The 16118-nt window shown below is 32.2% G+C and overlaps 3 protein-coding genes across 4 annotated transcripts; 2 read left to right on the top strand and 1 right to left on the bottom strand.

Moving 5' to 3' along the window:
- On the top strand, positions 1-1118 carry LOC124460346 (microfibril-associated glycoprotein 4-like). The gene is made up of 2 exons (XM_047010945.1): positions 1-828; positions 891-1118. The coding sequence occupies exons 1-2, from the start codon at positions 35-37 to the stop codon at positions 1027-1029; spliced, it is 933 nt and encodes a 310-aa protein (XP_046866901.1). The 5' UTR covers positions 1-34; the 3' UTR covers positions 1030-1118.
- Positions 1119-1403: 285 nt separating this feature from the next.
- LOC6643769 (40S ribosomal protein S21) lies at positions 1404-2139 on the bottom strand. 2 transcript variants are annotated; one of them, XM_002066915.4, is made up of 4 exons: positions 2064-2138; positions 1930-1990; positions 1607-1798; positions 1404-1541 (listed from the first exon to the last, which is right to left on the bottom strand). In XM_002066915.4, the coding sequence occupies exons 2-4, from the start codon at positions 1977-1979 to the stop codon at positions 1532-1534; spliced, it is 252 nt and encodes an 83-aa protein (XP_002066951.1). In that variant the 5' UTR covers positions 1980-1990; positions 2064-2138; the 3' UTR covers positions 1404-1531. The 2 variants fall into 2 exon arrangements, with proteins under 2 accessions (XP_002066951.1, XP_046866732.1); XM_047010776.1 differs by lacking the exon at positions 1404-1541 and having other exon boundaries at positions 1603-1798; positions 2064-2139.
- A 257-nt stretch (positions 2140-2396) lies between these two features.
- Positions 2397-15442, top strand: LOC6643852 (ankyrin repeat domain-containing protein 29). Its single transcript, XM_002066916.4, has 5 exons — positions 2397-2635; positions 5804-6199; positions 10159-10269; positions 13512-13808; positions 13875-15442. Exons 2-5 carry the CDS (start codon positions 6188-6190, stop codon positions 14445-14447), a joined length of 993 nt encoding a protein of 330 aa, XP_002066952.1. The 5' UTR covers positions 2397-2635; positions 5804-6187; the 3' UTR covers positions 14448-15442.
- The last annotated feature ends 676 nt before the right edge of the window (positions 15443-16118 follow it).

Below are 16118 nucleotides of genomic sequence, written 5' to 3' on the forward strand. Positions count from 1 at the left end.
TAAGTTTGACTTAGAAAACATTAAAAAGTAAGTAATGACAATTTTCAATTTTTGTAATTTTCAGTTACTCGATGCATGTATATCGTCATGCAATAATTACTGTTATTCCATTGATGAAATGAAAGATAATCAAATTAAGCAATTGCGGAAGGAACAGAAGATACTTTCTGAACGGATCGATCAACTGACTTCCACTAATACCGAAAAGGATGTTAAAACTCAAGGGCGAACAGATGAAATGGAAACTGTTACGGAAAATATTTCAGCCCAATCTGAAGAAGAGGATACTGAAATGGAAAGCCTAAAGTTTAAACTCGTTGACGACCAACTTAAGGAGCCAATAGATGATGATGATCAGCAAGAACTTGCTCACTCTGAGAGCACTGAATATAATGAATATTCTACCGAGACACCTGAAATAGATACGAGCGACTGGATTGTAGTTCAGCGTCGCATTGATAATACTGTCGATTTCCAAAGAAATTGGAAGGATTACAAACGGGGTTTTGGCAATCCGAACGGCAACTACTTCATTGGATTAGAGAATTTATATTTATTAACCAAAGCTAAGCGATACGAGTTGCTGATCGAACTCCGAGATGTGAATGGTGCAACTGGCTATGCCCGCTATGATAATTTTGCTGTGGGCAGTGAAATTGAAGACTATACATTAAACTCTTTAGGCGCTTACAGCGGAACCGCTGGAGATTCACTTTCCGCTCATTTGAACATGAAATTCTCTACCATTGACCGAGATAATGACATTTGGGAACGTAGTTGTTCTTCCATATACAATGGTGGCTGGTGGTTTAGCAACTGTGGACACAGGTAAGAGAATATTATTTCTTATGGATTGTTTTAAGCAAAATTTTCATACATTTTACTTGCAGTTCGCTAAATGGAATCTTTAATAGCGGTGGTGGAGACAAAGGTTTAATCGGCATTCTTTGGGGAAGTTGGAAACGATCATGGGATTGGAATATATCACTAATCTATTCCAAAATGATGATTCGCCCAAAAATGTCTTAACTATGTGAAATTGTCCTTAAATAATATACAAGTGCAAATGCGAATCTCCTAAGTAACCATCAGAACAATGTAAAATATAAATATGCAAATCGTCATAACTTAATAAATTTGAATTTGCTCGTTTGTGCATTCCATCTACAAAGTTTTTCCGAGCATTAGAAACTGATAAAGATACTATATAAATAAAATGTAATTTAATTTTTGCATCCAGAGAAAAAAAAAACTAGATAAAGATATTTAGCCTGCCCATTTGTTCAATTAAAATTAAACCTAATAAAACTGCAGAAATATTTCCTTTGGCTTTCGCTTCAAATTCTGGCACTCATTATAAATTTCTTCTTTTATGGTTTTTGTCAATAAAACATAATAAACACTTTTAATTCGATCAGCTATCATTAAAAAGCCACTCCGTTTATTCCAAAAGAAAAACACATTGTTTGTGTTTAAAATTTAAATATAAAAGGAATTCACTTCACTTTATTACCGACAATTCAAAGTATATTTAGAAGTTCCTGCAAGTAAACAAAAACAAATAAGTACATTTTCTTTGGCGGGAAATGATATCATTTACACTTACTTGGTAATAAGGCCATCCTTCTTGGCCAGACGGACAATACAATCATCCGACTCGCCCATACGACGAATCTCGCCGCAGATGGCGTAGGTCTTTGAGCCGTCGGTTTGGCGTCCAGTTTCGGGATCCACATCAACGATGCTCAATTGGACAGAGGCATGGTCCTTGGCGTGGATGATTCTGTTCGATGCCGAGCTACAATTGAGAAAGAAGTATATTAATAAACATTCAATAAAAAAGAAACAATAAAATTGTGAGATGGAACAGAGGGGGGAAAGAGGTAGGAAAGGGATGGGACTCAATTGATGAACACGTGTTTTACTTACCATTTGCGGGGCACATACAAATCGACATTCTCACCGGCGTCGTTTTCCATTTTGTTGTATGCTGTTAGGGTTAGCGAAACATTTGTTAAATAAATTATACATAATTTTAAATATCATTTAAAAAATTTACTCACTTTTTGTAAAAAATTACAAATCAATCGACCGCAACTCGCAAAATGCAGGGCGAAAAAGAGAAAGAAGGAGAATTTGACATTTCAACGCGAAGTTGGCTGCGCTCGATATTAGCATTTTCCAGCACTGAAATATACCAAAAGTATTTTACGCCTATTTTTGCTCGCACTCTCTCAAATAGCGGGTTGCTACCATTAGTTACTGTGCAATGTTTAGTTCATTTTTCAACCAAACGTGTTTGAGGCGCCACCAGCCGCCTGGTGCACATCAAATAAACATTTTAATTTAATAATAAAATATTTAACGCATATATAAAACAAAAATACAATAAATACGTTATGCACGGCATAATTAAAAACAAAGAACAAACTATAAATTAAACCGTTTAAAGAAATCGAAATCTGTTTTCATAAACCTGCTCTAAACAAAAAAATACCGTCGGTAAACATTTGATGGCTATAAATTTTATAGCCCGAAAGGGAAAATTGCAAAATTACTTAGTGCTCATTCATAATTTATAATCAAGAGGCACACATACACACATACAAAGTCCTGTGCACTAGGCCATCAAAGTGTGAGTATTGATTTTAAGCATATGATTGCTTAGGAAAGAGGCTGAGTGGGACGAGGGCGGCGGGCTCCTCTGTTTGACCTCGCTTGATGTCAGCGCCAATTCTTGTCAATGTTACATTTTCTTTGAGTTTTTTTTTTTTGTTGCGGTTCTGTACGGAGGAAAGGACTTATTTGTGGCTTAGGAAGCGGGTTATTTACGGTTACGGTTTACAGTTGCAATTGGTTTTGTTGTATAGTTATGGGCGCGGTAGCAAGAATAAACATTCAATGAACTCAGTGGCTTTGCGTCTGAAAGCATGCAATGTCATTTGCACGAGGCCTTTGCACGATATTTTCCATTCATGTCTACGCTTTCAATGGTTGTGAATGGTAAATAATTCAAGTCAAGCTAAAGTTATGTCTGTTTCGTCTTGTAATTAAATTAGATTTGCCGGTCTGTGCTTAAAATTAATAAACGAAAAAAATAACGGTTAAAGCCCATTTTGATTTCAAAAATCTACCCCAAAAGCAGACTATACTTATTTGATCAACCTTAGAGATTGTTGCCCATATTTTCTCCTCTTTGCAATATAAGAATAACAATATAAATAAGCATATAGTTATTTAAAATTTTGAAGAATTTTTCCCAAAGCAACATCAAATGTTAATCAGTCATAAATATTTTAAAACTAAAGCAATAAGTAAGTCATTCTTTTTTAGACTATTTCTTTGTGCTGCTGAATGGGGCTCTTTGCAAAACCAGTATTCTAGCCTCTTGTATATTTTTTCGTTAATTTTAAAATATTTGTATTGCTTAGTTGCTTGTTAGCTTTTCTAGAGATCGGTTGGGCTCGGTTCGGCTCGCGTGTTTACGTCAATTTTACCGCCAATCCGTAAGGCGGCGTGTTTGCCTATTACTTAAAGTACATATGTGGATATCAGTGCTATAAAAAAAAACAAAACACTTTTAACCACGGCCCCGGCCAAGTTGCCTGTTGACCTTTTATGTTATTTATGTATATATATTCTATATATACATTTTATGCAAAATACAAGTCGTCCGATAAACGTAAAATGAAATGAGATCATTTTTGCTAAAGATTGAGGCTATTTTTAAACAACAAATGTAATAAACTATAAATCTACAATATAATGTAAATGCCGTATAATAGGAATGAAAGGGAAACTAATTGAGAGAGTTAAAAGTATCAATTAGAAAGGAGAGAAAGAGGAATACAGAAAAACAGAAAACATCATAAAAGTGATATGCAAAATGTATGTATGTACATATATAAAGTAATAATATTATCGGCAAAGTTAAAACCAATCACTTATCATCTTCACTGGAGGCTTACAATGACTTTGACATATCCTAACTCTAATTTGTCAAAAATTTATCTACAAAGACCTTAAAAATCGACAGATTATACATTAGAATTACATTTTCCCAAATAACTAGTAATCTAAAATGTTACACATGTTAACAATTTTATGATTATAGCCAATAAATACCATATGCCAAATACCTCACTATCTTAAAAACAGATTACGATATCGGTATAGTTGTATATGTATGTATGTATATGTCATGTTTTCTAAACATATCTTATCTCTAGTAAACTATTTCATCATATCAAATAACCCAGAACTTCAATCAATCTGAGAATGACAATAAAAAATACTGTTGGTTATTTTTCAAAAAGTTGCTTTTACAATTACAAGAAAATAAAACGAAAGATTTAATTACCCAAAAAGTTGTAATAAAACCAAAGAAAAGTGGTAAAGTGTGATGTCAGCACCCAAAAGTCCATGGCTGCTGTATAAGCTAAGAATGTTCCTATATAATAGAATCATGAAAGACGCATAAAGAAGAAGTCAACCAACAAAAAAAAAAAAAGTAAACTAAAGCACTTTCTAGGTCAAAAGTTGAAAGGCAGAAAGACCCCCCCAGACCACATGACCTCATGATGATGATGATAATGATAATAATCATGATGACGATGACGATGCTGATGGGGCTGGTAGAAACTAAAAAAGTAAAAAGTGAGCCGGCATGAAATGCAATTAATTTCAACTACAAACCAAAGTAAAAGCAAATGCTGGAACCTATTGCACTCACTATCAGAGAGAGACCTGTCAATCGTCAGCCAATCGTCGGATGAGGCGTTTCATAAACAAATACATTCGGTTAACAATTGTTTAAATTATATGTTGCTTTAAGAGATTCGTGTATGAGGCAATCTATCTAAGCTGATTGGCAAAGTAAAAGTCATCTTATCATTGTTATAGAATTTGAATAGTAAATATCAAATATGTATCTTCTATTAACGCCAATTTTTTTATCCGGAATCTTATCCCAATTAGAGGAGATTTGGGATTAAAAATTAAGAATTTCTTTGGAAAGTCAAATTTATACCATTTTGGGTTTATATTTTCTAATAGTTTTTAGTTTCTTTTGTTTCAGTAATCATTTTCTTAGTGCTTGTTGTGTTTTATATTTTCTATATCTTTAAATTAAAAATAAATAAATATTATATAATTGCTAAAATATTTAATTTTTTAAAGCGGTTTTCAAACATAAATATTAATAGTACCAGTCAATTGATTAGGCGTTTTAGAAACTATTTGATATAGATAATCAAAAACATTTAACAAAGACACTTTTCAAACTTTACTAACGATTTGGTAATTTCCAAACCCCACTTTTAGGGCTAAGAATTTTTTTGAAAATGACAATTAAAGGATATTCTTTTTAAAATTTATAAAAATAAAATGAAGTTTCAATATTGTATGTTTGTGACTCGTACAAAAAAATGTGAAACAATTTTTTTAAGTTTTAAGTTTTCTTAAGTTAAATTAAAGATATGCAAGAAAAACTATCTATGTATGTACATATATAAAGCAAAAGGAAAAACTTGTTAAAAAATGTTGTTCCATAAATTGTAATTACGAGACAAGTGCACGTTTCTAGCTCTAAAGATTAAGTAAAATTTTGAAAGTTCTCATCTGTGTCTAACCATGGCCAAGCCCATAACTTTTACAATTTCCGAAAAGAAAAAAGAAAAGAAAAGAAAAAGAAACTTGTTTATTGACGGCAAGTTAATTTAGATTCGATATTGGCCCATGGGCTTTTTGGTTATGCATTCTTTTCTTCTATTCTTAACATTTTTTTTGTTTTTCATATTTGCAGTGCTTTGACTTTCGAACTGGACTTCAATTCGTTGTGGATGGCTCCAATGATGGCTTCTAATGCATTTGTTGTTCTTGTTGCTGCTGTGATTTTGATTGGTGCCACTTACTGAGCTTGTTGTTACTATTCTTGTTGTTGTTATTGTTGTTCTTGTTGCACTGTTACCCAGAAGAAGTTCTTGTTGCATAGTTAGCTTCAAGATTGGAGGAGCAAGACGTTACACTTTGAAAATCGGTCACTGGAAACGGGCTTGTAAGCATCACTAGCAATAAATACAGCAACAACAAAAACAACACAGCAGAAACAGGTGCAAAACACTGGCCAAGTGAAGGTGGGAGAGGGATAGCAGTTGATGGTACAGGCTGTCCAACTAGGAGAGAAAACATGTCACTAAAGGTGAGTAGAACAATCAACTACTAAGCAACCGTTATGCAACCGAATTTATTTATACATAACAATACATCTTTGACCTCTATATCGTTAGTGCTTTTAGCATAAAACATCTTATTTGAGTCGCCTACTTTTTTTTGAAAAGAAAATGCAGAAGGTATTCAATAAAGTAAATCTTTATATTTGTAAATGTTAGTCAATTTACTGTCTTATCATGATGTACAGATTGTGGTTCAGGTTAGTACAAAGAGAAACGTAAAACAAAGCATAGAAATGTCTTAATCTAAGATTACAAATATTAAATTTAGCTGCAGTTGGTTCAAAACATTGCATATATATAAATTACCAATTATTTATCACAAAAAACGAAAACTTTAATGAAATAAAAAGCAGGTTCAATATTTTTATATAGTTATTATTATCATTAATACTTTTAAAGTTGTTTTTTTTTAATTCTTTGGTAATATAACATTTTCAAAAACTAAAACAGAAAATTGAGATAATCTTTCAATTTTTATTGCTTTTAGAGGCTATTTTAGTTTTAGTCACATGTTTATAACGCCGAAAAGGCGACGTTTCGGACATTAATAAACTATATATATTCCTAATCAACATACATACGAAGACTAGAGGAACGCATTCAGTTAGAAATTTACAGGATAAAACTTTATTTTTACTGCCTAAATGAGATGAAGTAAAGAAGTAAAATACAAAAGCATTTGAAAATTCATTGAACGAATTTCGTTCAAAGTTAAAGGTAGCTTTCTCTAGTTTATTTTCCAATTACATATCTAATCCAAATAACAAATTTTATTAAATAACAATAAATAATATTATTGTTTAAAAATTGTTTAAATGTAGTTGTTTAAAAATTCTAGGGTTATAAAGTTTTATGCAAAAAAATGTATATATTATTTACTTGAGCGACTATTTCTTAAAAAAACTCAATCAAGAAGCTTTCAATTTATTACATTTTTGGTTTTTGTTTTTAAAATTCAAACAAAGTTTTCAGCATATTTCTACTGCCAACGCTATCAAATATTATTAAATTTATATTTTAAATAAACATACATATGTGATGTTTCTTAAAGACTTCTCTAAGAATTCATATCTTTTTCCATAAGGTTAGAAAATTTGTTAGCAATTTTGGAAATTGAAGCAGTTAATTTACTTTTTTTTATTTTAGATTGGACAATTTATCTCAATGGTTTAGCTACACTGAAATTAGGGATATTTTCCTTTAAAATAGAGTTTTTATTAACTATGTTAAAAAGTTATAGATTTTGATTTCCTTTCATCATTTTTTATCAAATAGTTAAAAATAAATGTTGCCCCCAAAGGGCATGTTTTTCTTGCCATCCTCAGATGACCTTAAATTAATTTAATATTTCATTTATATCTATGTATATGTTTTGCAAAATATGCATATTCTATGTATGTTAACAAAAAAATCTAGGGTTGGAAGGGGGCGTGGCAAAAACAAACCTGATTAGCATGCAAACTGGACGAGTCTACATACAAAATTTTGTTAGAAGTTGCTTAAATGTATTCAGTCTCTCATCTTTTATCTCAACTTGTTGCGATAGTCATGAGCTCACATAACTAATAATCTTAATAAATACAGCTCACACACATTCCCACTCACACGCACACACTCATCTATTAACATGGTGTCATAATATTTGTTTTTTTTTTTTTTTTTTTGCAAAACGTATTAGTAGTTTGCGTTATCGTCTCATGTTAGTGTTTTCTTTGCCTTTGTTTTTTAAACACTTCTGATAATGGGAGAAAACCACTTGTTAACAATATATTAAACACATATTTAACCACTTTACTACAAGTAGTAACCATTAGATAAATTGTGGTGCAATAGCATTTGATCTGCTTGAAGCATTAAAAGTGTTTCTCACCTATAGACGACACCTGACATTTGCAGCTCTGTTGCCACCTCTATGAATATCATCACCAGCATCTCCAGCATCATCATCATTATCATCATCTGTTTTTTTTTTTTATTATTATCATTATGTCATTTTGAAGTGGCGCATTTGCATTGTTGCCTTTTCTCTTGACTGATGATGGGGCAAACGCAAGAAACTTGAGTCACAACATGTGAGGGCTTTTCCTTTCATTCCTCTTTTGGGTCTCTGGCCTCTCTTGGCAGGTGCTCAAGCCTTTGTTTCCTTACATTCATGCACTTAATTTGCTTCATTAACGTAAAGTTGACATTTTCCTGGTCTCCCTCTTTGCCATTTTCAATGACTGTCGGTATGAAAGCACTGAGTTCGAAATATGTAGCTTTTATACACTACCAAAAGGGGTATATTCATATTGTCGTTGCTTGGTATAAATCTATTTATCTAATGGTTTTAATGTTATAGCTACTTCATCCACATTCATCCACCTGATCATTTAAGTTTCTCATATGAATTGGATTTTGGATATGAAATCTATGACTATCTTTTAAGTTTTATAAAATATTATAAAAATCATACTCATGTCAGATAATAACAAACTAAAGCAATAACAAAAATCTGAGGAAAAAGGTTCCTTTTAAATAAAAGTTTCTTGGATATGCACAAATGCCATTGTCAAGTGTATACAAACTTCAATGAATGAAATGGAATTGAGGGTCACATGACCCTTGTTTCATTTCTTTTGTTTCCCCCTTTACAATGAATGGTCATTTATTGTGTGGCGGGGGCAATTACCTTCATGTATTTAATTTAACCCTTGGCTGCATCAAGAGGTTCGACTTGCACAGATAAGATGCGATTTCTTTTATTATTCTAGAGAAAAAGATTTATAATCTAAGAAAAGATTATAATATATTTTTCCTCAAAAAATAACAATTTTAAAAAAATAATTTAAAATAGAAAACCAAATTTGTATACATATACAAAATTTATTTAATTAGAGATATTCTAGATGAGATGATTTCTAAGGCAATAGATCACTAAGCATAATTTTTAGGGATAATGGCTAAAGTATTTAAATGTTTAGTGCATTAAATACAATTGAAATGTTATAAAAAGTAATTTAGAAACTATTAAGAGTATTATCTTTTTTATTAGTTACTACTATTTATTAGGTACTACTATTTTATCTTCAAATATAAATCGGCATTTTATTACATGGTTTGGCTCAATATAAATGGATTATTGAAATTCTTTGACTTAGTTTATTTTAGATAGATAGTTGATACTTTGTATTTTATTGTAAAATTCTAAAAAAATGTTTTATAAATTGTTACTTTATATGTATGTAAATGCAACTCAGTGAAAATAATATAGAAGGTGCTTACTTAATACCTTTAATACTTAGAAAAAATAAAGTTTGATTAATAAGAATATTTTAAGAAAAAATAAGTTTTTGAAGTAAATGTAAGAGCAAATATTAAGAATTCGAGAAATATATTGTACCATAATTTATTAAAGTTTATTAAATCTGTGTAAAGAGTCTGATAAATGAGCCTGAGAATAAGTCTAAAGCCAAAAGTGTTACCAACTAAATTAAATTTTTGACTTCCCACTATTTCTAAAATCTCATTGCTATATTGTATTTCCTTGGTTTGATTATGTCAAGACTAATGGGGTCTAGGCGCCTATCTAAGGGTTAACATGCATTACTTATCAAAGGCGGCACCACAAAATATAAATGAAAAAAAAAGAATTCACCCAATGTGGATCCACATCCGTTGCGGAATAGTTTTTAGTTACCGCTTGGCCCTAATTACTATGAGAATCATGATGATGATGATGATGATGATGATGATGATGATGATGATGATGATGGCGTCGAGGAGGAAAGTAATTTCCAAATGCAATGTGGGCGATAGCCTAGGGCCAGTCTTTAAACTGAGAGCATTGGCCATGTTGTGGGTGTATTGTGATTACTCAAATTTCTTGTGTTTTGACAGCTGCTGAAATTAAAGTTTTACTAATTGATTTCTTTTCTATTTACAGAAGGAGACGCCCTCCGATGTGCAGTTGCACATGGCGGCCATGCGGGGCGATGAGTTGGCTATGCTCAAAGTGCTAGACAGTGGCAAAGTTCATGTGGATTGCAAAGATGAGGTGAGTGGACTATCAACATGTAGAGCTAGTCTATTGATCTTAAGAGTAAGATCGTTAATTATACCTTAAGACATTTAGTTGGAAAATAAAGAAAGATGTAAAAATTAAACTCTATTTTTAATAACTTATTTCTTAGAAAAGAAATAATAATAATAACTTAATAACTTATTTCTTAGAGAAAATTTTAAGCAAGAAACGATATCGATAGAATATTGATATGAAAAGATATACGATGCATGAAAAATAAAGAGTCTATCTGGAGAGTCGGTCGGATATGTAGCAGAGTAGACTCAAGTTTCTTAATGAGAGAAGAAGTGTGTGAGCGAATCGTTAAAAGAAAACTATATAAAATGATGTATTAATTAACCCTTATTAACTAAGACTATGAAGGTATAATAAAAGTAATGAAACTGAACCAATTGGTGAATCAATTGGTGTTCTTAACAAAAATATAGTAGAGGACTTTAAACCTATAAAGTCATCCCACTCGGGAGTCTCATTAGAGTACCGTTAGATGAATCCACCAAGAGTTAACCTGATTAAGATGAGGAAACTTTTTTAAAGAGACGTTTAAATGATTTAAAAGTTTGAGAATTCTTAGAAGGAGTTGCTCATACCTAGCAACTCCCTTGGCCTTAGCCCTTAAAATTTGATATGTTGTATAGCATTTTAAAAATCATTAAGTGTTTATCAAAATTAAGCATTGTTATCGTAACAATGACCTTCATAGAATTAAATTGTACAATCGCAATACCCTGGTTAAATACTTTTATTTAATCTCCCATAGACAAAGTTTGTTAATTCATGAAATTGGAGTGAATCCATCCAATTTAACGATTAAATGGAGCATCTAAAGCCTTAAGTAAATAAATGAAATCCATCATTAGTTTCTCTCGAATGGAAGTAAAAGCGTTTCGTGTTAATTTGCATGCGTGTCGAGGGAAAATCCAAATTGCTAAATCGCAAATCTTTTCATTCCCTATTGCCATTTTTAGCTTAGTCACGTTGCATGTGACATGCCCTTTTAATAGCTGTGACTGACTCCATGTCTAGTGGATATCCAGAGCAGCTGCTTGAACTGACCAACTGCAGTTGCCCCACTGGCCTCCACTTTGATTATGGACTGCGCTTGGTTGCGCTTCAAGTGAAATTTCATTTCAATTTCTTCTTTTTCGTTTTGTTTTCTTTTGTTTTTAGTTTCTGTTATTTCTTACTTTCTAGCTTTGTTTTGTTTTCTTTGCCAATTGGTGCGTACTTGAGTTGCACCGAAATTAAGTGTTAACTGCTCTAAAAGCTATAAACATTAATTTTTTGGTTGAAAATTTCGCAATATTTCACTGACAGCATTTTTAAAAAGTCGCATGGTTCACGCTTTGTTGAATTCGGGGAATCGTTTTCGATGATTTTACTTGTTGAGTAACTTTATGTAACGGCAATAATTTTTGGTTTAGCGAATTCGAAAATATAGTAAGAGCCATTGAACATGTAACAATGAAAACGAAACAATAAAAATGCAAGAAACAAGCAGCTAGTATTTTGTCAATTAAAATAGATCGTTATGGTTTCAGTTTGCCAATTTTGTCATCCATCTACTGAAGCTTGGGCCAGGTTTTTGGTTTTTTCAAACCATTTTGTAAATTATATTGAGAATTTAATTAAGTAATTTAAAAAATCATACATTGGGTCCTTTAAATCAATAATTTAAAAAAACTTAAAGGTAACGGGTGTAATTTTTATTCGCTTACAAAGTCACATATTTGATCTCTCAAACTTTACTTTATCAAATTTTATGTGAGAAATTCTGTCGAAATGACAAATATATTTTTGACCATATTGTTAGTAAAATCCAAAAAATAAAACAAAAGGGACAAATTTGATCAGATCAATCAATTTGATCACGGCATAAATGAGTGCACATAAAAGTATAAGATAATTCATACACATATAATTACAAAGTTGTTAAATACTAAGGGAAGAGAGAAATGGTTTTAATGGAATGTTAGATTTATTTTATACTTGTCACAGTTTGAACTTTTCTACCATTTTGCTTTCATAGGTACCTAGTATTATTGCCAAAGGAAACTGTCATCTTTGTTAGAGTGAAACCTTAGCCTTAACCTTTATATAATTCCAGAACACAAGTTTTGGAAAACATTCAAATTACTTTCTGCAAATTGAGCAAATTAGCAAATGTTAGTGCTTTTAATTTGTGAAGTTGATAGATATATGTAGGTATATCTTATTTACTGGAAATATAGCTGAATATATGCTGTATGCAAATGATTGAACTATGTAGATATATAATGAATATGTTTGATCTGACCAGTTGCAGAGGGTACAAGACTTCAATGCTCACTAGCATGTGGAGTGGAGTAGGGGAAATAAGTCTTCTCCTCTTCGATTTCGGTTTCATGATATAGAATCTCTTTATAAGCCATGTAACAGAAGCTTTTAGAACATGTTAAAGTAAATACAGTGGTAGAAATTCCAATAATCTTAAACAAATGATATAAAGAAATCTTAATATATACAAATCTAAGTTAACAATTATGTCTCATCCAACAGATGCTTCTCACACTAATCTACTGAAGCGTTTTGTATATAAAAATAAAAAAATCAACTGATCTTTTTTGGCTTTATTCAGTTGTGATTCCCAATAGGCTTTAGTAAGCTTTAAAATTATTGGAAATCCTAGTAGTTCTTGGAATATTCCATTAATCAAAGCCAGATCTACCAGATCTTACCAGAACTGGAATACCTTTGGGGTTATCTTCCAAAATACAAATAAAGTATGATGAATGATTAAAAGATATAATTTTTGAGGCCCTTTCATAGGCTAAAATAAATAGATGGCTGTAACGTTCAATGGAATTTATTAAACTAAATATTTTTAATAAGTTAACAATGAAAGGGTAAATGAACTTAAGCGCGTAAGAAAGTTATCTTTTCATATTATTTGATTAATTTTGCTCTTAGATTGGATATATGCCCTGTCTAAAGTAATACGCACTAAAATGAATATATCTTTCTTCTAGTTATTCCAAGTATTGTTTGTTTGTAATCAATCACTAGACTTTTTGAATAAATTAAATATTTGTATCAATAAGATAAACAGAAATATAAAGAGAAAGCCCAAAGATTTGATTTTATGACTTTGAGGTTAAACCAATTACATCCAACATCTAAGCTAGTCACTGTATTAGACTTGAATTCAACTAATGAGTAAATTTCCCCTATTACAGGATGGAACAACACCGCTTATACTAGCCGCTGCCGGCGGCCATACGCATTGTGTATTAGAATTACTTGACCAGGGAGCTGATCCAAATTCACGACGCTTGACTGGTACCACACCGATGTTTTTTGCCGCACAAGGTGGACACCTGGAGGTGGTTAGGATTTTAATAAAGGCTGGAGCAGGTGTGGATACACCCTCTGTGGATGGGGGAACACCGCTCTTTGTTGCGGCCCAGGGAGGCCATGTGAAAATTGTTAGAGAACTGTTGGATTGTAGAACCGATGTCAATGCCCGTATGAAGGTAAAAACAATTTTTATCAATTATTTCGCTATATGGTATTAATAAAATTTGTTACATTCTTTGCAGGATCGTGCAACCCCTGTCTTTATAGCCGCTCAAAATGGACATCGAACAGTGCTATCATTACTGATACAGGCCGAGGCAGAAACCGATATCAAACGCATTGATGGTGCCACTCCCTTATGGATTGCTGCACAAATGGGTCACGATCATATCTGTAAAGTTTTACTTCAAAACGGAGCCAATATTGATGCAGTGCGTTGTGATGGAGCGACACCGCTATTCAAAGCAGCCCACAAGGGACACGCGGCTGTGATCACAGTATTGCTGAAATATCGGCCAAATTTAGGTGTATTACCCAACGGAGAGACAGCGTTGCATGCGGCTGCCATGTTTGGACACTTGGCAGTGTGCAAACAGTTGGTGGCAGCTGGCAGTGATGTTCTAGTAAAGAATCAGGACGGTTTCACAGCATTGCAGTTGGCCCACCAACAGAAATTCACCTCCATCTGTGATTATCTGCAGGACCGAATACGTAAGCTGATTGCAAGAAATTCGATGGCCGTGCCATCGGCTCCAAAGACATCCAACGACAATGGCAACCCGGCAGCCACGGCAACGACAACAATGTCGGCGTAAGGCATAACCCCGACCATTCAAAACTTACTATATATAAACTATATATATACATATATACAATATATCGGAAAGTGCGATCCAAATGGTAAAAAGTTAGGCTATCGAATGTTTAATTGATATTTAATGAGTAATTAGATGTTCCTTTATAATAATTAAATATCGATATCTATCAGCGAGTTAATATATATTCCAATGTTCAACTTTAGCATAAAATTGTAAATTTCAACATTAGCTTAGCCAGTTCAATGGTTATTTGTCGAATATCAGAAATGAAAGCTATATTCGTTCATGTTTGAAATACTCCTAAACATCTTTTAAACGGTTTCGTTATGCCATATATGATCGCAGTATCTGATATATGTATATACATATATATATATAATTTATAATTGACCATGCCTCCAAAGTACCTTTATGCACAATACGTTGGCCTTTGTTGTTTATGTTTAACCAATAAGATATAGTGTTTATATTTGAACAAATTTGACATTAGTTCATTCGATTCATTCACTAAATAAATATTGTAGCAGAGCTCCCAATCCAAAAGATAAACCACTAAATAGAGAGAGAGAAAAAAAAAAAAACAAAAAAACACGTCCAAGCTAATCAAAATGGCTAACCCTAAGAATTCTACATAGAGAAGAAACAAAAAAATATAAATCTATACATACATATAAAAAACTCAAGATATATATTAGATATAACCGATCACTTATCTATACGACGAAGGAAGAAACTTGGAGCTTGTATTTGAATTTATTATAAACATATTTAATGTGAAACAAAACTGTTAACATATTATATGTATTAGCCCCTACCTCCCCATCCCCCATGACCATGTACATATATAGACATATAAATAAGATCCCGCCCCCAATACCTTGTTGAACCATAAGCAATTGTTATCAAGTGCTTTAAGCTGTCTAACTTACAATTAGTCTCTACTTTGTATTCTATGTTAAATTTTCTTTATTACCTATTTCTGATTTCAAATTTAAATAAATTTTCTTAAATTACGCCATTTACTTTATTATATATATAAGTATACTTTTTTCAAAATACTTCAAAAATATAATTATTTAAAAAAAAGAAAATAGAAATGCACGTTTATCTGCCATGGGTATTGAATGCAGTTTGAAAATGGTCTATGAAAGTCGTTAGAATGTATGTAACACGCCATAAAGTATATATATTCTTGATCAGGTTCAATAACCGAGTCTAGCCATGATCATCTGTCCGTCGGTATAAACACCCAGATCTTGGAGACTATAGGAGATAGAGCCATCATATTTGGTATACAGACTCGTGCAGTATGTAAAGGGATCAGGTTTATTTTAAATTTGTGCCACGCCCCCTACCGCCACCGTATTTTATACTATACGAGCTAGAGACACAAAATTTGGTATGTATACTCGCTTAATCAAAAATAGGCAGGAATTGACCGTTGTCTCAAGGGGGCGCCAGGGTGTGAATTTGTTATTATTAATTTAAAATTAATCAAATCTGGGTTTTAGCCGTCTTGAGGTCAATAAATCTTACTAGTTTATTTCTATCATCAATAGACTTCGCTTAAGAATCCACAGTTGTTATGGCCATATCATATCTTCAACGCTAAAAGTAGTTGGGAATTCCAACTACATGAAGCGAAAAAAGAACGGCAAAGTTTGCAAC

This window comes from Drosophila willistoni (genome assembly GCF_018902025.1).
Source record: "Drosophila willistoni isolate 14030-0811.24 chromosome 2R unlocalized genomic scaffold, UCI_dwil_1.1 Seg167, whole genome shotgun sequence".
Lineage (NCBI taxonomy): Eukaryota > Metazoa > Arthropoda > Insecta > Diptera > Drosophilidae > Drosophila > Drosophila willistoni.

What these genes read in the sequence shown, in the direction of transcription:
- LOC124460346 (XM_047010945.1), top strand. Translation starts at nt 35, where the DNA reads ATGACAATTTTCAATTTTTGTAATTTTCAGTTACTCGATGCATGTATA. An exon ending in TTTAGCAACTGTGGACACAG is followed by an intron (nt 829 to 890) that starts GTAAGAGAATAT and finishes TTTTACTTGCAG; the next exon opens with TTCGCTAAATGGAATCTTTA.
- LOC6643769 (XM_002066915.4), bottom strand. Translation starts at nt 1,979, where the DNA reads ATGGAAAACGACGCCGGTGAGAATGTCGATTTGTATGTGCCCCGCAAA. An exon ending in TTGTATGTGCCCCGCAAATG is followed by an intron (nt 1,799 to 1,929) that starts GTAAGTAAAACA and finishes TCTCAATTGTAG; the next exon opens with CTCGGCATCGAACAGAATCA.
- LOC6643852 (XM_002066916.4), top strand. An exon ending in ATGTGGATTGCAAAGATGAG is followed by an intron (nt 10,270 to 13,511) that starts GTGAGTGGACTA and finishes CCCCTATTACAG; the next exon opens with GATGGAACAACACCGCTTAT. An exon ending in ATGTCAATGCCCGTATGAAG is followed by an intron (nt 13,809 to 13,874) that starts GTAAAAACAATT and finishes CATTCTTTGCAG; the next exon opens with GATCGTGCAACCCCTGTCTT.